Below are 21,881 nucleotides of genomic sequence, written 5' to 3'. Positions count from 1 at the left end.
AGCAGCTACAACAGTAAACTGCTGCTACATTACACTGTGATGCATCAGTATAAACAATCTAATAATGTCATATGATCCTTTATTTTTACATAGTATTTCTACATACATATTATTATATTGGTATTTTTACTTAAGTAAATGTTTTCATATTAAGGCTCTTGTACTTGTCAGGGTTTTTGGACTGCAGTTCCTCTTTGGACCATGTGGGGTCGCCAACGTTCATTTCTGTGTGTCATGTGCTTGTCTTTATTGTTTCATTGGTTGCACCTGTTCCTTGTTTGCTAGCCTTTATAAGCTGCCTGTTTTCTTCTGTTCATTGCTGAGTCTTGAATTGTTGCCGGAGGCCTAGTCTGTGAGTTTTGAGCCGTCTCTTGAAGTGTCTGTTTTTGTGCCCTTGTCTCGAGTTCCTGAGTTAACTGCATTTTTACTCTTTAGCTCATGAGATCCTTTTGCTGCCTGCTTATCTGATATCCTCTGTTGATCCTGTTTTTGCCCAGACTTTACCTGTTAGTTGTCTGGATGTATTTTGAGTTTTGTCCTGCCACCTGTTTGCTCTAAAAGTAAAGACTCCTTTTCTGACCCACTCCAAGCCTGTGTCTGAGACTATCACTCCTGGGTAGCACAGTGGTAGAGAGTCTGCCTACCACGCGGGAGACCCGGGTTCGATTCCCAACAGACCCTGTCAGCACTTTCACATTTTATAAAATATGATTTATTGCTCAGTGCACAAAATGAGTCTTTGAAGGCTTTTGTTTTTTAAAGTGACCAAATCTATATGTGATATTATTCCTGTCTGTTTTTAATGGCAATCAACCAGCATTTTATCAATAACATTTTTATAAGTCTACTGTATTCTATCAAGTTTTAATCAAGTTGATTTCAATTAAAAACTAAAATATCCTTACTGCAAGTACAGGTGTTGTTCACTTGTTTTAGGAACAAGAGGTTGACGGGACTCAATAAAAAACATTTTAAAACATACATAATTAGTGCTTTTACTTTGATGCTTTAAGTACATTTTCCTAATAATACTCCAGGACTTTTACTTAAGTAGGTTTTTAATGCAGGACTTTCACTATGAATTAAGTATTTTATAGGATTACTACTTTTACTTAAGTTAAGCCTTTGAATACTTGTTCCACCTCTGGCAGATCGTTGATTTCGGTATTTAGAACTATAAGATTTTTTTTTTTAATGATGCAACGATGGTGAAAGAGATACAATTATAGCTTTGTACAGTGGTGGAACGCAACTAAGTTCACCCAAGTGCTGTTTAAGCACAATTTTGAGGTACCTGTACCTGTACTAATTTATGCTAAACTACATTAAATTATTTCAAGAGATGTCATCAGTTTATAAAATATTAAAAACACATTGCTACAGCTTAAACTACCAAATCGCATTACATTCATTTAAAGAAAATAATAATTAAAAAATAAAATTATGGTCTACAGACCAGATCAATGGTAATCAAAGAAGTACTCTGATATGTTACTTAAGTAAAAGTAGCAATACCACATTGTAGAAGTATTTTGATAAATGTAAAAGTGCTGCATTCAAAGTAAAAGTACAAATATATCATCAAAATATCCTAGTACTTGAAGTAATAGTACTCATTATGTAAAAATTTCCCAATAATATATTGGATTATAATTATTGATGCATTAATGTGTTCATCACTTTAATGTTGCAGCTGGAAAATGTGAAGCTAATTTTGATTACTTTATATAACATCACTGCTCGGTATCTTAACCTATTATAATGTATAACAATTTATTAGTTACAATATTTTCCTTCAAAATGCAATGGAGTAGAAATATAATGAAGCATAAAATGGAAATACTCAATGAAGTACTTCAATATTAAGTAAAGTACTTTAGTTATAGTGCAGTACTGCGTGTGAAAGCCCCACATCAGCACTTTCAACTGGTTTTGTTAGCATGTCTGTGCATAATATATAAATAAAGCTAAGTTACTATAAAGACAACATACTCAGCTATGGATAGGGAGACACAGGCTGATACTGCTTCTGTACTTTCTCAACTCTTGAGTATTCGTACAGTGTTGTATCGCCACTTCTACCGAAAACAACGTGAGAACTTGGAAGACATGCATGCGCCAGAGAAACTGATCTGAGAGCAGTTCGGCAGTGGGCGGTGCCTTGGTACATCAGCCAGTCAGCGGCACCTAACTAGAAAGTGGCCGGTCTGAGTCACTCGTGAGACTCTATTTACTTTCTTCGTTGGCACTTTGTGTAGTTTAGTGTGATAGAGCTCCACGCACACACAGTGTCAGTGTAAATGAGCAGCTGGCAGCTGGAGGACCGGCCGACATGAAGTTACTGGACGAGCGAATCTGGTCGCTGTTTAAGCATCACTGGCAATACACTCTCACCTACTGGAGTGTGTTCTTTAGCTTCGGCCTGTGCATCGCCTTCCTGGGACCCACCGTGCTGGACCTGAGGTGTCAGACCCAGTCCACCCTGCAGCAGATCACCTGGGTCTTCTTCTCGCAGCAGTTCTGCCTGCTGGTGGGCAGCAGCCTGGGAGGACTCTTCAAGAAAACGTGAGTGTGTTTAGTGAGCACTGAGTGGGATGTCCTGCAGTTTAACAGTGTGCTGCTGTGAGGCCTGTTTATTGATCTTATCAAATCTAAAGGATGTTATATTCCTTTATATTCATATTAAGACTAATTTTGTCTGCAGTACTTAACAGGCACTTTGTAGTCGCCATATTAGTCAAAACAATCCGTCTATCAATGCTCCTAAATAGTATTATTTGACAAAAATATTGAAAGGTTAAATAAATATATTTTTTGTTTAAGTACTGCAGGACCCTTTTAACAGCTCATCACATAACTCACATTTGTTTCATCACCTTGATGCTTCATTACTTATCTTCATTTTACAGAGTTGCATATTTATATGCAAATAAACATAAACATGATTTTATACTTAGAGGTCGGCTACAGAAAACAATGCATTACTTCTGTTTGGGGTCTCAGAGACCCCAGCTGGCTATGGATATTCATATACACTGGTGTTGACAGCACTTAACTTTTAAAGAAATCTCAATAAGTCTGTTTGGATTGCCCTTATTGGAGGTTTATAACAGTTTGCTAATTCAAACAGGGAGTCTGGGCTCTAGCATACACCCAACATAAGTAACATCATGTCTGAGAACACTTTACGTTTCTGTGTCTGTGAATAACTGTTTCACAAACAAAAGGAATATACAGTGTGTTTATGCACAGCCAATATAACATACAACATTAACTATTTCTTTATTTGGTGTAATAACACTGCTTTATGGTTATTTCTATAAGGTGTTTTGTCACCTTCAAATGATCAAGCCCATAATGAACATAGCGATAAAGACATTCCACTGAAAGCTAGACTATTTTGCATGAGAATTGTAACAGTGGATTGACCGTTCTGGGAATTACTTTTGGGTTGTACCATAATATTGGCAGAGATACATCTTTATGTTCTTCTAAAATGTGCTCCTCAACTGCCAATTTGTCTTTTTAACCTCAATGTAGGGTTATCTTGAATTATATGCTATATAGTATTAGTGAATATCTGGTAGTCCTATCCCACCTCTATTTCACGGGTTTATTCAATTTTTATAGCTATCCTGTTTTTTTGTCCCTCGATAAGAAGGCAGAGAATTATTTATTTATTTCCTTAAATCAGTTGGGAGGAAACTTCAGCGGTATAGTTGACATAAGAAAGTACAGCCTTGGTAATATAATATTTTTTATGACTTTATCCCTGTGGGGCAGATCTGAAGTCATAAAAATTATTATTCTTCCTTCCATTTAAAATATTTGTGATTGAAAAGTATCATCATTAAGTGGAATGGCTTCACACTTACTGTAATTAACTTTGTCACCAGAGAATTGTCCAAATGTATCAATAAGCTTTAGTACTTGAGGAATGGAATGTTTTGGATTTGCAGTGAAAAGAGACACGAAGTGTGAAGTCAAAAGGCGATTTAAAAAAAATACATTATCTTAACTGGGGACTGAAAATATCCCTCCTTTGTCACACATTGAATAATATTGATCCATTTTACTTTTAGTCTGCCATCTACAGGCTCTGTTGCATAGACTAATTGAGCTCTCTAGAGAGACGTCTTTACCTCATTAATCTGGCCCTAAATTAAAAACAAAACTAAGATTCTACAGCCATGCCAGCAGCTCTGTCAGGCTGTATTGTGTTCACCAGCTGAGTTTAGCATGTTAGCATGCTCACATTTGTTAATTAGCAATTAACACAAAGTGCAGCTGATCTTGTTGGGAATGTTTTAGTTTTGTTGGAATTAATGTTCATCAACCAAAGTATTTGTCAATTGTTACCTGATGGTGGTGCTAGATAAAAAGTCAGGGAGTCTCCAAAGCTATTACAATTCATCCTTAAGGGGGCTTGAAAGTGTATAGTGAATATCATGCTAGAACATCCAATAGCTGTTGAGACATCACTTCAAATAAAAAGATGTCAACCTCATGGTGGCACTAGATGAAAAGTTAGAAAGCCGTTAGGAATTATCCTCTAGGGGCCATGAAGGCCGGTACCAAATGCTATGCCAATCTTCCCAGTAGATGTTGAGATATTTCACAAGATAATTAAACGCGTTGTACTGCTGGTGGTTTCCCCAAGTCAGCAGAATCCATCCTACGGGGAATATGAATGTACAAAGTTTCATGACAATCAATGCACTAGTTGTTGAGGTATTCTAGTCTGGACCAAAGTGGTGAACCGAGAGACCTTGGATGATACCTGCCACTAATGACTACGTCAACTCTACTTAATGTGTGTGTCCCCTTATATCACAGGCTTTGGGTGAAATGTCCCCAACAAACTAAAAGTTATCTAGGACAAGGTTAAAAGGAGAGTGGAAAGTTGACAGGAAAGAAAGAGAATACAAGGTGAAGATAATGTGGAGGTGCGATAACTAAAAGATAATGGAGCCGCAGACCATCAAGGTGACTTTACTGCAACAACAAGCTGGAAATTCCTGTTTTTTGTTCAGCCTGGTAAGAGTTACAGTGTTGATAAACTTTATCACTGAAAAAAAGTTTCATAAGAATCGGTTTTGTAAATAAAGGTTAAGAATATTTTGAACACTCAATCACAAAACAATCTGCCTTGAATGTACACTTCTCAATGAATGACTGAATGTAGTCATTACAGTAACAGTAATGTTGTGGGTGTTGTCTTCTCTTTCTGTCTTTCCCAGGCTCCTGTCCTCCCTGTACACCCTCTTCTCCTGCACTCTCATCATCTCACTTGTGTTTTCCATCATACCGTTATGTGACAACGTGGTACTGCTGTCTGTCACCATGGCGATTGCTGGCTTAGCCATGGGGGTGATTGACACCATTGCCAACCTGCAGCTGGTGAAGCTGTACCAGAAGGACTCTGCTATCTTCCTGCAGGTCAGAAAAGGAGAGGGAGGGAATGGGCAGTGACAGCTGTCTCAATGTATTAGTCTCAGTGCCCTCATCAGTGTTGTTTTCAGCTGCAGAATCAATAAAGTTGTAATAAACCCACTCCATGCGACCTGTCCAGCAGCGGATGCAAGAAGTAGATTAGTCACACATTAGCCATATAAACTTCATATGGTCACATCTGTGTTAAACACCACTATACGAAGAAGACTTCACCAGAATAACTAACAAGATTCAAACCCCTTATAATGGTAGCGTTTGGCTGCCAGTGGGACTGTCTCCCTCGTATTTATCGATGAAATGACTGCTGACAGGATGACTTCTGAGGTGTAATCTGTGCAATCTGATCAGGTTAAACTTCTCAAGTCAACCAGCTGACCTGAATCCAGTAGAGCATGCATTTCACTAGCTGAAGGCCAAATTAATAGCAAAAAGCAACCAAGACAAGCAGGGTCTGAAAATAGCTGCAATAGAGGCTTACCTTGTTTTCATTGCATGGTACAGCTCTGCTCGACTTGACTCACTTTTGGTACTGGTTGCTTTTCTCCACTTCGTTTTCTACTGCGTATAGTACCCCCTCAGTGCAGGTGTGATTCTCAGCTGATGGCCCGTAAGCAATGCTGTGACATCATCCTCAACGTGACATTCACTGAATTTTTAATCAGCAACCAAACAGAGGAACGTCTGCACTACGTCAACTGTATGGCTTAGTTTTGAGGGCTGCCATTTTATTTTTTTTAATGTGGGTGGAATCAATAAAAAAATTGCGGTTGCTATTGACAGTAACTTAGCTATTTGAAAGTTTTTTAAAGTTGTATGAAGGATGTGCTTCGTGGTCACGATTCTCTCTGGTCAATCAGTGGTCTGCAGTGTTTTAACTCCACCTTCTAGTATCGGCTCAGCTCACTTGGAACCTTGACCGAGATGATACTAAAAAAAGTACCAGGTACTATCCACAACTTTTGTCAATGGAAAACCAAAAAGAGCGAGTCGAGTTGAGTAGAGCTGTGACAACCATGCAGTGGAAATGCGGCATAAAGCTATGGGCTCCAGTCATTGACTGCGAATGATTTGCAACCAAGTATTACATATGGTGACTTTTTAAAATAGTATGTTCATTTAATTGTGGGTTCTATGTATAAACATTGTAATTCAAGACCTTTAAATTAAAGCTGAATGTCTGCACTGAACACATACACTTATTGTTTTATTTCAGATCTATTGTACTGGTGTACCGAGACAGAATAACAGAAATGGTGTCACTTTCCAAATACTAATGAAGCTAATAGTATAATCATAAGGGAATCTATGTTCATATCTCGCCCTAGGCCTTGCATTTCTTCATAGGCCTGGGAGCACTGGTCAGTCCCCTGGTGGCTGATCCTTTTCTGGCAGAGGACTGCTGTGTCAAGGGTGCCAACTGGACTGCCAACTCAACCGCTTCCTCAGACCTACAGCACCTCCGCAGCAGCTTGGCCAGGCACGGAGAAGTGATAGGCAACATCTCCCAATATCCTCTACACACCGAGGGTGTAGTTATGACCAGGGTGTCATACGCTTTCTGGATCATGGCTCTTATCAATGTGAGTTCATGTCAATATTACAAGTGTCATATAATTGATGACAACAATGCATGCTCGTATAACTGATGGGCTCAAATGTCTATTCTAGAGCAATGCTAATAGTTTCATTTTTATATGCATTTCTTTAGATGGCTATAAGCCTCAATATTGCCATGCAAAAAAATATCACTCAGTTTTTCTGTTGGTACTGTATCTGTTTCAAGCAGAGGACAAAATAAGAAGAAGTTACTACTTTTTTGAGGGGGGGGTTACAATTTCAATTAGATGACAGGAAGTGTTGACAGTTAACTTGTTAAGAATAGCCTCTTTGTCTCTTTGTGGATCTGTTTGTGTGTGTCCTGGCAGATCCCAGTGCCTGTAGCAGTGCTCGCTTTGATGTACCATGACAGACTGCTGCCTTGCTCCAGCACCAGTCCACATCTGCTCGACAGAGACTCTCTGTCCAGCACAGGCCCCACTGGGGACAGTGGTCAAGGTAATGCATGCCTATGAGTGATTGCGACCACTGTGTTCAATTTAATTGACAGACCTCAGTATCCCTCTCTCTCCAGGTGATGGGAGTTTGTTTGCTTGCTGTAACCCTGCCAAACTCCGGGGTCGCCCGGCTACTTTCTTCATTCTCCACGCTCTGGGTGGGGCCATCGTCTTCCTCTCTGATGGGATTATAGTGAGACTTCCTGCTAACACTACATACATATAAAAACAAACATTTAACACAACGCTCTATCCCAGATCGTGAGGGTGAGGAGGGAGAGACCTAATGTAATAATGTTGCAATTTGCATACACAATTGCACACCTTATCTAACTGAACAAACAAACATGATACACATATTTTATAGTTCAGTGTTACTTACACTATCCAAGCATATTGCTATCTCTTATGTCCGTTGTGTATTAACATCCATACATCCGGTTAGAAATCATAGAAAAAAGACGCTCCATATATCTTCATAATTTGCCTGACAATCATCAAGTTTTTAAGTTTCCTACAGTATCAAAGTAATCCAGTGATACTTGTCTGCCTACATCCATGGGTACATTACAAACATGGCAACATTGTACTTCCTGATTACAGGCCACAAAAAAATAAGGGAAATAGACAAATTAATATAGACAAAACAAGACAAAAAAAGTAATGATAGGATTGACAAAAAATATTGGTTGTCTAGATTTGGTCAGAGAGGTGGAGGGTGGGAGCACATTATCAAACCAATAACTTTACACTGTGCTAACCGCCTGCTATGTTTGTTTTACTGCAGGGCTCTTATGCTGGCTTCGTCTACACCTACGCAGTGTCCCCTCCTCTGCTGATGGGTCATAAGACCGCAGGGTGTCTGGACAGTATATTCTGGGCCTCCATCACAGTAGGAAGACTGACTTTCATCTACCTTTCCTACAGATACACAGCACCGAGGCTGCTCATCTTCAGTCTGGTATGAACATACATTTAAAGGATAAATCCACCCTAAAGTGAATGCAGGAGTTAATATCACAGTGAACTGAGAATCAGTTTTTCAGGATTTTCCTACATTGATTTGTGTGTCACACTGAGCTACAATTTTTAGTATACACAATATAGCTCATAGACAGCTGCTGTATGATAGGTCCAACCAAATATTTGAACTGGGTGGGATTTCAAATAACAGGATTAGATGGCATCATTCAATGGACAATTAAGGAGTTTTACAACAGGTTAAGGCACTTTAACAACAGAATAGTATCACCTACTGGATTTCTCTGTTTGTCTTTGCATACATGTACAAGTAAATGTAGTGGTAAGTGCCTTCTGTCCACTCAATAACAGCACAAACTCTTTGCAGAGCTATGCCCTCTAGTGGTCTGAAAGGTGAATTGTAGCCTTGAATGATGAAATTAAAAAAGGCAGGTTTGCTACAAGCGTTGACATTTTAGATTTTTGTTCGGATAAGGTAGGTTGAGGGCTGTACTGAATCTTTAATATGTACGTTGAATCCATATGGCACTGTTTCTCAAACTTTTTGAGACCAAGGACCACTTAAACCACTTCAACCAATAAAAACTCACGGACCACCTGACTCCCCAAATATCCAAAAACAATAGGCCTGCTTACCACTCCAACAATATATTACAAATGACAGCCTAATAATGAGCTTCATGTGACCTTCTCTAAATCGCTCGTTAACACATTAAATCAACATTACAAATACAACAACTAGACTACTACAGCGTTAGACTGAAGATCTAAATGTCCCTGGTTCAATCACGGGATTCGGCAGAAACAAGCTCTGTTTTAGGGACACGTTACCATGATGGTTAGAGATGAGTACTAAAAGCAGTCTCATTAGGGAAATGTCCCCATTTCATCCTTGTGCTTTCTATTATACCTGCATTGTAAACTGCAGTTTAGTTGGTCACAAGCTAAGAGACAGCACAACAGCCTCATGATGGCCAATTGAAAATACTGCTGAACAAAAAGTAGATAATTTCTTCTCGACTATATTTTCCACATGACCATATTTTCCACCTGAAGGCCACCATAATTTGGCTTTTTATGCCGAAATAGCTCAGTTGGGAGAGCGTTAGACTGAAGATCTAAATGTCCCTGGTTCAATCCCGGGTTTCGGCAGAAACAAGCTCTGTTTTGGGGACACGTTACCATGATGGTTAGAGATGAGTACTAAAAGCAGTCTGATTAGGGAAATGTCCCCATTTCATCCTTGTGCTTTCTATTATACCTGCATTGTAAACTGCAGTTTAGTTGGTCACAAGCTAAGAGACAGCACAACAGTCTCTTGATGGCCAAATGAAAATACTATTGAACAAAAAGTACATAATTTCTTCACGACTATATTTTCCACATGACTATATTTTCCACCTGAGGGCCACCATAATTTGGCTTTTTATGCCGAAATAGCTCAGTTGGGAGAGCGTTAGACTGAAGATCTAAAGGTCCCCGGTTCGATCCCTGGTTTCGGCAGAAACAATCTCTGTTTTGGGGACACGTTACCATGATGGTTAGAGATGAGTACTAAAAGCAGTCTGATTAGGGAAATGTCCCCATTTCATCCTTGTGCTTTCTATTATACCCGCATTGTAAACTGCAGTTTAGTTGGTCACAAGCTAAGAGACAGCACAACAGTCTCTTGATGGCCAATTGAAAATACTGCTGAACAAAATGTAGATAATTTCTTCTCGACTATATTTTCCACATGACTATATTTGACACCTGAAGGCCACCATAATTTGGCTTTTTATGCCGAAATAGCTCTGTTGGGAGAGAGTGAGACTGAAGATCTAAATGTCCCTGGTTCAATCCCGGGTTTCAGCAGCAACAAGCTCTATTTTGGGGACACGTTACCATGATGGTTAGAAATGAGTACTAAAAGCAGTCTGATTAGGGAAATGTCCCCATTTCATCCTTGTGCTTTCTATTATACCTGCATTGTAAACTGCAGTTTAGTTGGTCACAAGCTAAGAGACAGCACAACAGCCTCATGATGGCCAATTGAAAATACTGCTGAACAAAAAGTAGATAATTTCTTCTCGACTATATTTTCCACATGACCATATTTTCCACCTGAAGGCCACCATAATTTGGCTTTTTATGCCGAAATAGCTCAGTTGGGAGAGCGTTAGACTGAAGATCTGAAGGTCCCTGGTTCGATCCCTGGTTTTGGCAGAAACAAGCTCTGTTTTGGGGACACGTTACCATGATGGTTAGAGATGAGTACTAAAAGCAGTCTGATTAGGGAAATGTCCCCATTTCATCCTTGTGCTTTCTATTATACCTGCATTGTAAACTGCAGTTTAGTTGGTCACAAGCTAAGAGACAGCACAACAGTCTCTTGATGGCCAATTGAAAATACTGCTGAACAAAAAGTAGATAATTTCTTCTCGACTATTTTCCACATCACTATATTTTCCACCTGAAGGCCACCATAATTTGGCTTTTTGTGCCGAAATTGCTCAATTGGGAGAGAGTTAGACTGAAGATCTAAAGGTCCCTGGTTCGATCCCTGGTTTCGGCAGAAACAAGCTCTGTTTTGGGGACACGTTACCATGATGGTTAGAGATGAGTACTAAAAGCAGTCTGATTAGGGAAATGTCCCCGTTTCATCCCTGTGCTTTATATTATACCTGCATTGTAAACTGCAGTTTAGTTGGTCACAAGCTAAGAGACAGCACAACAGCCTCATGATGGCCAATTGAAAATACTGCTGAACAAAAAGTAGATAATTTCTTCTCGACTATATTTTCCACATGACCATATTTTCCACCTGAAGGCCACCATAATTTGGCTTTTTATGCCGAAATAGCTCAGTTGGGAGAGCGTTAGACTGAAGATCTAAATGTCCCTGGTTCAATCCTGGGTTTCGGCAGAAACAAGCTCTGTTTTGGGGACACGTTACCATGATGGTTAGAGATGAGTACTAAAAGCAGTCTGATTAGGGAAATGTCCCCATTTCATCCTTGTGCTTTCTATTATACCAGCATTGTAAACTGCAGTTTAGTTGGTCACAAGCTAAGAGACAGCACAACAGTCTCTTGATGGCCAAATGAAAATACTGCTGAACAAAAAGTAGATAATTTCTTCTCGACTATATTTTCCACATGACCATATTTTCCACCTGAAGGCCACCATAATTTGGCTTTTTGTGCCGAAATAGCTCAGTTGGGAGAGCGTTAGACTGAAGATCTAAATGTCCCTAGTTCAATCCCGGGTTTCGGCAGCAACAAGCTGTGTTTTGGGGACACGTTAACATGATGGTTAGAGATGAGTACTAAAAGCAGTCTGATTAGGGAAATGTCCCCATTTCATCCTTGTGCTTTCTATTATACCTGCATTGTAAACTGCAGTTTAGTTGGTCACAAGCTAAGAGACAGCACAACAGTCTCTTGATGGCCAATTGAAAATACTGCTGAACAAAAAGTAGATAATTTCTTCTTGACTATTTTCCACATCACTATATTTTCCACCTGAAGGCCACCATAATTTGCCTTTTTGTGCCGAAATAGCTCAGTTGGGAGAGCGTTAGACTGAAGATCTAAAGGTCCCTGGTTCGATCCCTGGTTTCGGCAGAAACAAGCTCTGTTTTGGGGACACGTTACCATGATGGTTAGAGATGAGTACTAAAAGCAGTCTGATTAGGGAAATGTCCCCGTTTCATCCCTGTGCTTTATATTATACCTGCATTGTAAACTGCAGTTTAGTTGGTCACAAGCTAAGAGACAGCACAATAGTCTCTTGATGGCCAATTGAAAATACTGCTGAACAAAAAGTAGATAATTTCTTCTTGACTATTTTCCACATCACTATATTTTCCACCTGAAGGCCACCATAATTTGCCTTTTTGTGCCGAAATAGCTCAGTTGGGAGAGCGTTAGACTGAAGATCTAAAGGTCCCTGGTTCGATCCCTGGTTTCGGCAGAAACAAGCTCTGTTTTGGGGACACGTTACCATGATGGTTAGAGATGAGTACTAAAAGCAGTCTGATTAGGGAAATGTCCCCGTTTCATCCCTGTGCTTTATATTATACCTGCATTGTAAACTGCAGTTTAGTTGGTCACAAGCTAAGAGACAGCACAACAGCCTCATGATGGCCAATTGAAAATACTGCTGAACAAAAAGTAGATAATTTCTTCTCGACTATATTTTCCACATGACCATATTTTCCACCTGAAGGCCACCATAATTTGGCTTTTTATGCCGAAATAGCTCAGTTGGGAGAGCGTTAGACTGAAGATCTAAATGTCCCTGGTTCAATCCTGGGTTTCGGCAGAAACAAGCTCTGTTTTGGGGACACGTTACCATGATGGTTAGAGATGAGTACTAAAAGCAGTCTGATTAGGGAAATGTCCCCATTTCATCCTTGTGCTTTCTATTATACCAGCATTGTAAACTGCAGTTTAGTTGGTCACAAGCTAAGAGACAGCACAACAGTCTCTTGATGGCCAAATGAAAATACTGCTGAACAAAAAGTAGATAATTTCTTCTCGACTATATTTTCCACATGACCATATTTTCCACCTGAAGGCCACCATAATTTGGCTTTTTGTGCCGAAATAGCTCAGTTGGGAGAGCGTTAGACTGAAGATCTAAATGTCCCTAGTTCAATCCCGGGTTTCGGCAGCAACAAGCTGTGTTTTGGGGACACGTTAACATGATGGTTAGAGATGAGTACTAAAAGCAGTCTGATTAGGGAAATGTCCCCATTTCATCCTTGTGCTTTCTATTATACCTGCATTGTAAACTGCAGTTTAGTTGGTCACAAGCTAAGAGACAGCACAACAGTCTCTTGATGGCCAATTGAAAATACTGCTGAACAAAAAGTAGATAATTTCTTCTTGACTATTTTCCACATCACTATATTTTCCACCTGAAGGCCACCATAATTTGCCTTTTTGTGCCGAAATAGCTCAGTTGGGAGAGCGTTAGACTGAAGATCTAAAGGTCCCTGGTTCGATCCCTGGTTTCGGCAGAAACAAGCTCTGTTTTGGGGACACGTTACCATGATGGTTAGAGATGAGTACTAAAAGCAGTCTGATTAGGGAAATGTCCCCGTTTCATCCCTGTGCTTTATATTATACCTGCATTGTAAACTGCAGTTTAGTTGGTCACAAGCTAAGAGACAGCACAACAGCCTCATGATGGCCAATTGAAAATACTGCTGAACAAAAAGTAGATAATTTCTTCTCGACTATATTTTCCACATGACCATATTTTCCACCTGAAGGCCACCATAATTTGGCTTTTTATGCCGAAATAGCTCAGTTGGGAGAGCGTTAGACTGAAGATCTAAATGTCCCTGGTTCAATCCTGGGTTTCGGCAGAAACAAGCTCTGTTTTGGGGACACGTTACCATGATGGTTAGAGATGAGTACTAAAAGCAGTCTGATTAGGGAAATGTCCCCATTTCATCCTTGTGCTTTCTATTATACCAGCATTGTAAACTGCAGTTTAGTTGGTCACAAGCTAAGAGACAGCACAACAGTCTCTTGATGGCCAAATGAAAATACTATTGAACAAAAAGTAGATAATTTCTTCACGACTATATTTTCCACATGACTATATTTTACACCTGAAGGCCACCATAATGTGGCTTTTTATGCCGAAATAGCTCAGTTGGGAGAGCGTTAGACTGAAGATCTAAATGTCCCTGGTTCAATCCCGGGTTTCGGCAGAAACAAGCTCTGTTTTGGGGACACGTTAACATGATGGTTAGAGATGAGTACTAAAAGCAGTCTGATTAGGGAAATGTCCCCGTTTCATCCCTGTGCTTTATATTATACCTGCATTGTAAACTGCAGTTTAGTTGGTCACAAGCTAAGAGACAGCACAACAGCCTCATGATGGCCAATTGAAAATACTGCTGAACAAAAAGTAGATAATTTCTTCTCGACTATATTTTCCACATGACTATATTTTCCACCTGAAGGCCACCATAATTTGGCTTTTTTTTGCCGAAATAGCTCAGTTGGGAGAGCGTTAGAATGAAGCTCTAAATGTCCCTGGTTCAATCCCGGGTTTCAGCAGCAACAAGCTCTGTTTTGGGGACACGTTACCATGATGGTTAGAGATGAGTACTAAAAGCAGTCTGATTAAGGAAATGTCCCCGTTTCATCCCTGTGCTTTCTATTATACCTGCATTGTAAACTGCAGTTTAGCTGCTCACAAGCTAAGAGACAGCACAACAGTCTCTTGATGGTCAATTGAAAATACTGCTGAACAAAAAGTAGATAATTTCTTCTCGACTATATTTTCCACATGACCATATTTTCCACCTGAAGGCCACCATAATTTGGCTTTTTATGCCGAAATAGCTCAGTTGGGAGAGCGTTAGACTGAAGATCTAAATGTCCCTGGTTCAATCCCGGTTTCGGCAGAAACAAGCTCTGTTTTGGGGACACGTTACCATGATGGTTAGAGATGAGTACTAAAAGCAGTCTGATTAGGGAAATGTCCCCGTTTCATCCCTGTGCTTTATATTATACCTGCATTGTAAACTGCAGTTTAGTTGGTCACAAGCTAAGAGACAGCACAACAGCCTCATGATGGCCAATTGAAAATACTGCTGAACAAAAAGTAGATAATTTCTTCTCGACTATATTTTCCACATGACCATATTTTCCACCTGAAGGCCACCATAATTTGGCTTTTTATGCTGAAATAGCTCAGTTGGGAGAGCGTTACACTGAAGATCTAAATGTCCCTGGTTCAATCCCGGGTTTCGGCAGCAACAAGCTGTGTTTTGGGGACACGGTAACATGATGGTTAGAGATGAGTACTAAAAGCAGTCTGATTAGGGAAATGTCCCCGTTTCATCCCTATGCTTTATATTATACCTGCATTGTAAACTGCAGTTTAGTTGGTCACAAGCTAAGAGACAGCACAACAGCCTCATGATGGCCAATTGAAAATACTGCTGAACAAAAAGTAGATAATTTCTTCTCGACTATATTTTCCACATGACCATATTTTCCACCTGAAGGCCACCATAATTTGGCTTTTTATGCCGAAATAGCTCAGTTGGGAGAGCGTTAGACTGAAGATCTAAATGTCCCTGGTTCAATCCCGGGTTTCGGCAGCAACAAGCTGTGTTTTGGGGACACGGTAACATGATGGTTAGAGATGAGTACTAAAAGCAGTCTGATTAGGAAAATGTCCCCATTTCATCCTTGTGCTTTCTATTATACCCGCATTGTAAACTGCAGTTTAGTTGGTCACAAGCTAAGAGACAGCACAATAGTCTCTTGATGGCCAATTGAAAATACTGCTGAACAAAAAGTAGATAATTTCTTCTCGACTATATTTTCCACATGACTATATTTTCCACCTGAAGGCCACCATAATTTGGCTTTTTGTGCCGAAATAGCTCAGTTGGGAGAGCGTTAGACTGAAGATCTAAATGTCCCTAGTTCAATCCCGGGTTTCGGCAGCAACAAGCTGTGTTTTGGGGACACGTTAACATGATGGTTAGAGATGAGTACTAAAAGCAGTCTGATTAGGGAAATGTCCCCATTTCATCCTTGTGCTTTCTATTATACCTGCATTGTAAACTGCAGTTTAGTTGGTCACAAGCTAAGAGACAGCACAACAGTCTCTTGATGGCCAATTGAAAATACTGCTGAACAAAAAGTAGATAATTTCTTCTCGACTATTTTCCACATCACTATATTTTCCACCTGAAGGCCACCATAATTTGGCTTTTTGTGCCGAAATAGCTCAGTTGGGAGAGTGTTAGACTGAAGATCTAAAGGTCCCTGGTTCGATCCCTGGTTTCGGCAGAAACAAGCTCTGTTTTGGGGACACGTTACCATGATGGTTAGAGATGAGTACTAAAAGCAGTCTGATTAGGGAAATGTCCCCATTTCATCCTTGTGCTTTCTATTATACCTGCATTGTAAACTGCAGTTTAGTTGGTCACAAGCTAAGAGACGGCACAACAGTCTCTTGATGGCCAAATGAAAATACTGCTGAACAAAAAGTAGATAATTTCTTCTCGACTATTTTCCACATCACTATATTTTCCACCTGAAGGCCACCATAATTTGCCTTTTTGTGCCGAAATAGCTCAGTTGGGAGAGCGTTAGACTGAAGATCTAAAGGTCCCTGGTTCGATCACTGGTTTCGGCAGAAACAAGCTCTGTTTTGGGGACACGTTACCATGATGGTTAGAGATGAGTACTAAAAGCAGTCTGATTAGGGAAATGTCCCCGTTTCATCCCTATGCTTTATATTATACCTGCATTGTAAACTGCAGTTTAGTTGGTCACAAGCTAAGAGACAGCACAACAGCCTCATGATGGCCAATTGAAAATACTGCTGAACAAAAAGTAGATAATTTCTTCTCGACTATATTTTCCACATGACCATATTTTCCACCTGAAGGCCACCATAATTTGGCTTTTTATGCCGAAATAGCTCAGTTGGGAGAGCGTTAGACTGAAGATCTAAATGTCCCTGGTTCAATCCCGGGTTTCGGCAGCAACAAGCTGTGTTTTGGGGACACGGTAACATGATGGTTAGAGATGAGTACTAAAAGCAGTCTGATTAGGAAAATGTCCCCATTTCATCCTTGTGCTTTCTATTATACCCGCATTGTAAACTGCAGTTTAGTTGGTCACAAGCTAAGAGACAGCACAATAGTCTCTTGATGGCCAATTGAAAATACTGCTGAACAAAAAGTAGATAATTTCTTCTCGACTATATTTTCCACATGACTATATTTTCCACCTGAAGGCCACCATAATGTGGCTTTTTATGCCGAAATAGCTCAGTTGGGAGAGCGTTAGACTGAAGATCTAAATGTCCCTGGTTCAATCCCGGTTTCGGCAGAAACAAGCTCTGTTTTGGGGACACGTTACCATGATGGTTAGAGATGAGTACTAAAAGCAGTCTGATTAGGGAAATGTCCCCGTTTCATCCCTGTGCTTTATATTATACCTGCATTGTAAACTGCAGTTTAGTTGGTCACAAGCTAAGAGACAGCACAACAGCCTCATGATGGCCAATTGAAAATACTGCTGAACAAAAAGTAGATAATTTCTTCTCGACTATATTTTCCACATGACCATATTTTCCACCTGAAGGCCACCATAATTTGGCTTTTTATGCCGAAATAGCTCAGTTGGGAGAGCGTTAGACTGAAGATCTAAATGTCCCTGGTTCAATCCCGGGTTTCGGCAGCAACAAGCTGTGTTTTGGGGACACGGTAACATGATGGTTAGAGATGAGTACTAAAAGCAGTCTGATTAGGAAAATGTCCCCATTTCATCCTTGTGCTTTCTATTATACCCGCATTGTAAACTGCAGTTTAGTTGGTCACAAGCTAAGAGACAGCACAATAGTCTCTTGATGGCCAATTGAAAATACTGCTGAACAAAAAGTAGATAATTTCTTCTCGACTATATTTTCCACATGACTATATTTTCCACCTGAAGGCCACCATAATTTGGCTTTTTGTGCCGAAATAGCTCAGTTGGGAGAGCGTTAGACTGAAGATCTAAATGTCCCTAGTTCAATCCCGGGTTTCGGCAGCAACAAGCTGTGTTTTGGGGACACGTTAACATGATGGTTAGAGATGAGTACTAAAAGCAGTCTGATTAGGGAAATGTCCCCATTTCATCCTTGTGCTTTCTATTATACCTGCATTGTAAACTGCAGTTTAGTTGGTCACAAGCTAAGAGACAGCACAACAGTCTCTTGATGGCCAATTGAAAATACTGCTGAACAAAAAGTAGATAATTTCTTCTCGACTATTTTCCACATCACTATATTTTCCACCTGAAGGCCACCATAATTTGGCTTTTTATGCCGAAATAGCTCAGTTGGGAGAGTGTTAGACTGAAGATCTAAAGGTCCCTGGTTCGATCCCTGGTTTCGGCAGAAACAAGCTCTGTTTTGGGGACACGTTACCATGATGGTTAGAGATGAGTACTAAAAGCAGTCTGATTAGGGAAATGTCCCCATTTCATCCTTGTGCTTTCTATTATACCTGCATTGTAAACTGCAGTTTAGTTGGTCACAAGCTAAGAGACAGCACAACAGTCTCTTGATGGCCAATTGAAAATACTGCTGAACAAAAAGTAGATAATTTCTTCTTGACTATTTTCCACATCACTATATTTTCCACCTGAAGGCCACCATAATTTGCCTTTTTGTGCCGAAATAGCTCAGTTGGGAGAGCGTTAGACTGAAGATCTAAAGGTCCCTGGTTCGATCCCTGGTTTCGGCAGAAAACAAGCTCTGTTTTGGGGACACGTTACCATGATGGTTAGAGATGAGTACTAAAAGCAGTCTGATTAGGGAAATGTCCCCGTTTCATCCCTGTGCTTTATATTATACCTGCATTGTAAACTGCAGTTTAGTTGGTCACAAGCTAAGAGACAGCACAACAGCCTCATGATGGCCAATTGAAAATACTGCTGAACAAAAAGTAGATAATTTCTTCTCGACTATATTTTCCACATGACCATATTTTCCACCTGAAGGCCACCATAATTTGGCTTTTTATGCCGAAATAGCTCAGTTGGGAGAGCGTTAGACTGAAGATCTAAATGTCCCTGGTTCAATCCTGGGTTTCGGCAGAAACAAGCTCTGTTTTGGGGGACACGTTACCATGATGGTTAGAGATGAGTACTAAAAGCAGTCTGATTAGGGAAATGTCCCCATTTCATCCTTGTGCTTTCTATTATACCAGCATTGTAAACTGCAGTTTAGTTGGTCACAAGCTAAGAGACAGCACAACAGTCTCTTGATGGCCAATGAAAATACTATTGAACAAAAGTAGATAATTTCTTCACGACTATATTTTCCACATGACTATATTTTACACCTGAAGGCCACCATAATGTGGCTTTTTATGCCGAAATAGCTCAGTTGGGATCTGCCTTCTTCTGCCGAAACCGGATTGAACCAGGGACATTTAGATCTTCAGTCTAACGCTCTCCACCTGAGCTATTCGCATAAAAGCCACATTATGGGGGCCTTCAGGTGAAAATAAGTCATGTGGAAAATATAGTGAGAAGAAATATCTACTTTTTGTTCAGCAGTATTTCAAATTGGCCATCAAGAGACTTTGTGCTGTCTCTTAGCTTGTGACCAACTAAACTGCAGTTTACAATGCGGTTAATAGAAGCACAAGGAGGAAATGGGGACATTTTCCTATCAGACTGCTTTGAGTACTCCTCAACCATCATGTTACCGTGTCCCCAAACACAAGCTTGTTTGCTGCCAGAAACCGGATTGACCAGGGACATTAGATCTTCAGTCTAACGCTCTCCAACTGAGCTATTCGGCATAAAAAGCCAAATATGGGGCCGTCAGGTGGAAAATATGGTCATGTGGAAATTATAGTCGAGAAGAAATTATCTACTTTTTGTTCAGCAGTATTTTCAATGTGCCATCATGAGGCTGTTGTGCTGTCTCTTAGCTTGTGACCAACTAAATGCAGTTTACAATGCAGGTATAATATAAAGCACAGGATGAAACGGGGACATTTCCCTAATCAGACTGCTTTTAGTACTCATCTCTAACCATCATGGTAACGTGTCCCCAAAATAGACTGTTTCTTGCCGAAACCAGGATCGAACCAGGGACCTTTAGATCTTCAGTCTAACGCTCTCCCAACTGAGCTATTTTCGGCACAAAAAAGCCAAATTATGGTGGCCTTCAGGTGGAAAATATAGTGATGTGGAAAATATTCGAGAAGAAATTATCTACTTTTTGTTCAGCAGTATTTTCAATTGGCCATCAAGAGACTGTTGTGCTGTCTCTTGCTTGTGACCAACTAAACTGCAGTTTACAATGCAGGTATAATAGAAAGCACAAGGATGAAATGGGGACATTTCCCTAATCGACTGCTTTTAGTACTCATCTCTAACCATCATGGTAACGTGTCCCCAAAACAAGCTTTTTTGCTTCTGCCGAAACCGGGACGAACCAGGACCTTTAGATCTTCAGTCTAACGCCTCCCAACTGAGCTATTTCGGCATAAAAAAGGCCAAATTATGGTGGCCTTCAGGTGGAAATATGGTCTGTGGAAATATAGTCGAGAAGAAATTATCTACTTTTTGTTCAGCAGTATTCAATTGGCCATCAGAGGACTGTGTGCTTTCTCTTAGCCTTGTGACCACTAAACTGCAGTTTACAATGCAGGTATAATAAAAGCACAGGGATGAAACGGGACTTTCCCTAATCAGACTGCTTTGGTACTCATCTCTAACCATCATGGTAACGTGTTCCCCAAAACAAAAGCTTGTTTCTGCCGAACCCGGGATTGAACCAGGGACATTTAGATCTTCAGTCTAACGCTCTTCAACTGAGCTATTCGGCATAAAAAGCCAAATTATGGTGGCCTCTCAGTGGAAAATATGGTCATGTGGAAAATATAGTCGAGAAGAAATTATCTACTTTTCGTTCAGCAGTATTTTCAATTGGCCTCATGAGGCTGTTGTGCTGTCTCTTAGCTTTGACCAACTAAACTGGCAGTTTCAATGCAGGTATAATATAAAGCACAGGGATGAAACGGGGACATTTCCCTAATCAGACTGCTTTTAGTACTCATCTCTAACCATTATGGTAACGTGTCCCCAAAAAACAGAGCTTGTTTCTGCCGAAACCGGGATTGAAACCAGGGACATTTAGATCTTCAGTCTAAACGCTCTCCCAACTGAGCTATTCGGCATAAAAAGCCACATTATGGTGGCCTTCAGGTGGAAATAAGTCATGTGTGAAAATTAGTCGAGAAGAAATTATCTACTTTTTGTTCAGCATTTTTCAATTGGCCATCAAGAGCTGTTGGGCTGTCCTCTAGCTTGTGACCAACTAAACTGCAGTTTACAATGCAGGTATATATAAAGACACAGGGATGAAACGGGGACATTTCCCTAATCAGACTGCTTTTAGTACTCATCTCTAACCATCATGGTAACGTGTCCCCAAAAAGAGCTTGTTTCTGCCGAAACCGGGATGAACAGGGACTTTAGATCTCAGTCTAACGCTTCCCAACTGAGCTTTCGCCAAAAGCCAATTATGTGGCCTTCAGGTGGAAAATATAGTGATGTGGAAAATAGTCGGAAGAAATTATCTACTTTTTGTTCAGCAGTATTTTCAATTGGCACATAGAGACTGTTGTGCTGTCTCTTAGCTTTTGACCAACTAAACTGCAGTTTACAATGCAGGTATAATAGAAGCACAAGATGAAATGGGGCATGTCCCTCCAATCAGACTGCTTGTACTCATCTCTAACCATCATGGTAACGTGTCCCCAAACACAGCTGGTTTCTGCCCCGCCACCGGGATTGACCAGGGAATTTAGATCTTCAGTCTAACGCTCTCCCATACTGAGCTATTTCTGCATAAAAG

The 21,881-nt window shown here is 40.3% G+C and overlaps 1 protein-coding gene and 13 non-coding genes across 14 annotated transcripts in view; all 14 read left to right on the top strand.

Annotated features, from left to right (window-relative positions):
- Positions 1-2,332: 2,332 nt before the first annotated feature.
- The window catches only part of mfsd4aa (major facilitator superfamily domain containing 4Aa), a 72,786-nt gene continuing 53,237 nt past the window's right edge, over positions 2,333-21,881 (top strand). The window contains exons 1-6 of the mRNA XM_029432225.1: positions 2,333-2,565; positions 5,241-5,439; positions 6,780-7,034; positions 7,380-7,509; positions 7,586-7,701; positions 8,296-8,469. Of these exons, the coding sequence (XP_029288085.1) occupies positions 2,333-2,565; positions 5,241-5,439; positions 6,780-7,034; positions 7,380-7,509; positions 7,586-7,701; positions 8,296-8,469 (1,107 nt within the window). The remainder of the gene's footprint in view (positions 2,566-5,240; positions 5,440-6,779; positions 7,035-7,379; positions 7,510-7,585; positions 7,702-8,295; positions 8,470-21,881) is intronic.
- Positions 9,569-9,641, top strand: trnaf-gaa (transfer RNA phenylalanine (anticodon GAA)). Its single transcript has one exon. It is a non-coding gene; the product is annotated as a tRNA-Phe (tRNA).
- trnaf-gaa (transfer RNA phenylalanine (anticodon GAA)) lies at positions 9,920-9,992 on the top strand. Its single transcript has one exon. It is a non-coding gene; the product is annotated as a tRNA-Phe (tRNA).
- Positions 10,622-10,694, top strand: trnaf-gaa (transfer RNA phenylalanine (anticodon GAA)). The gene has a single exon. It is a non-coding gene; the product is annotated as a tRNA-Phe (tRNA).
- On the top strand, positions 12,022-12,094 carry trnaf-gaa (transfer RNA phenylalanine (anticodon GAA)). Its single transcript has one exon. It is a non-coding gene; the product is annotated as a tRNA-Phe (tRNA).
- On the top strand, positions 12,371-12,443 carry trnaf-gaa (transfer RNA phenylalanine (anticodon GAA)). The gene has a single exon. It is a non-coding gene; the product is annotated as a tRNA-Phe (tRNA).
- Positions 13,422-13,494, top strand: trnaf-gaa (transfer RNA phenylalanine (anticodon GAA)). Its single transcript has one exon. It is a non-coding gene; the product is annotated as a tRNA-Phe (tRNA).
- On the top strand, positions 14,124-14,196 carry trnaf-gaa (transfer RNA phenylalanine (anticodon GAA)). The gene has a single exon. It is a non-coding gene; the product is annotated as a tRNA-Phe (tRNA).
- On the top strand, positions 15,528-15,600 carry trnaf-gaa (transfer RNA phenylalanine (anticodon GAA)). The gene has a single exon. It is a non-coding gene; the product is annotated as a tRNA-Phe (tRNA).
- trnaf-gaa (transfer RNA phenylalanine (anticodon GAA)) lies at positions 16,228-16,300 on the top strand. The gene has a single exon. It is a non-coding gene; the product is annotated as a tRNA-Phe (tRNA).
- Positions 16,928-17,000, top strand: trnaf-gaa (transfer RNA phenylalanine (anticodon GAA)). Its single transcript has one exon. It is a non-coding gene; the product is annotated as a tRNA-Phe (tRNA).
- Positions 17,629-17,701, top strand: trnaf-gaa (transfer RNA phenylalanine (anticodon GAA)). Its single transcript has one exon. It is a non-coding gene; the product is annotated as a tRNA-Phe (tRNA).
- Positions 18,329-18,401, top strand: trnaf-gaa (transfer RNA phenylalanine (anticodon GAA)). The gene has a single exon. It is a non-coding gene; the product is annotated as a tRNA-Phe (tRNA).
- trnaf-gaa (transfer RNA phenylalanine (anticodon GAA)) lies at positions 18,678-18,750 on the top strand. Its single transcript has one exon. It is a non-coding gene; the product is annotated as a tRNA-Phe (tRNA).

This window comes from Cottoperca gobio, chromosome 5, assembly GCF_900634415.1.
Source record: "Cottoperca gobio chromosome 5, fCotGob3.1, whole genome shotgun sequence".
Taxonomy (NCBI): Eukaryota; Metazoa; Chordata; class Actinopteri; order Perciformes; family Bovichtidae; genus Cottoperca; species Cottoperca gobio.
Note: the sequence above shows the minus strand (reverse complement) of the source record. Positions and strands in the feature narration are given on the sequence as shown.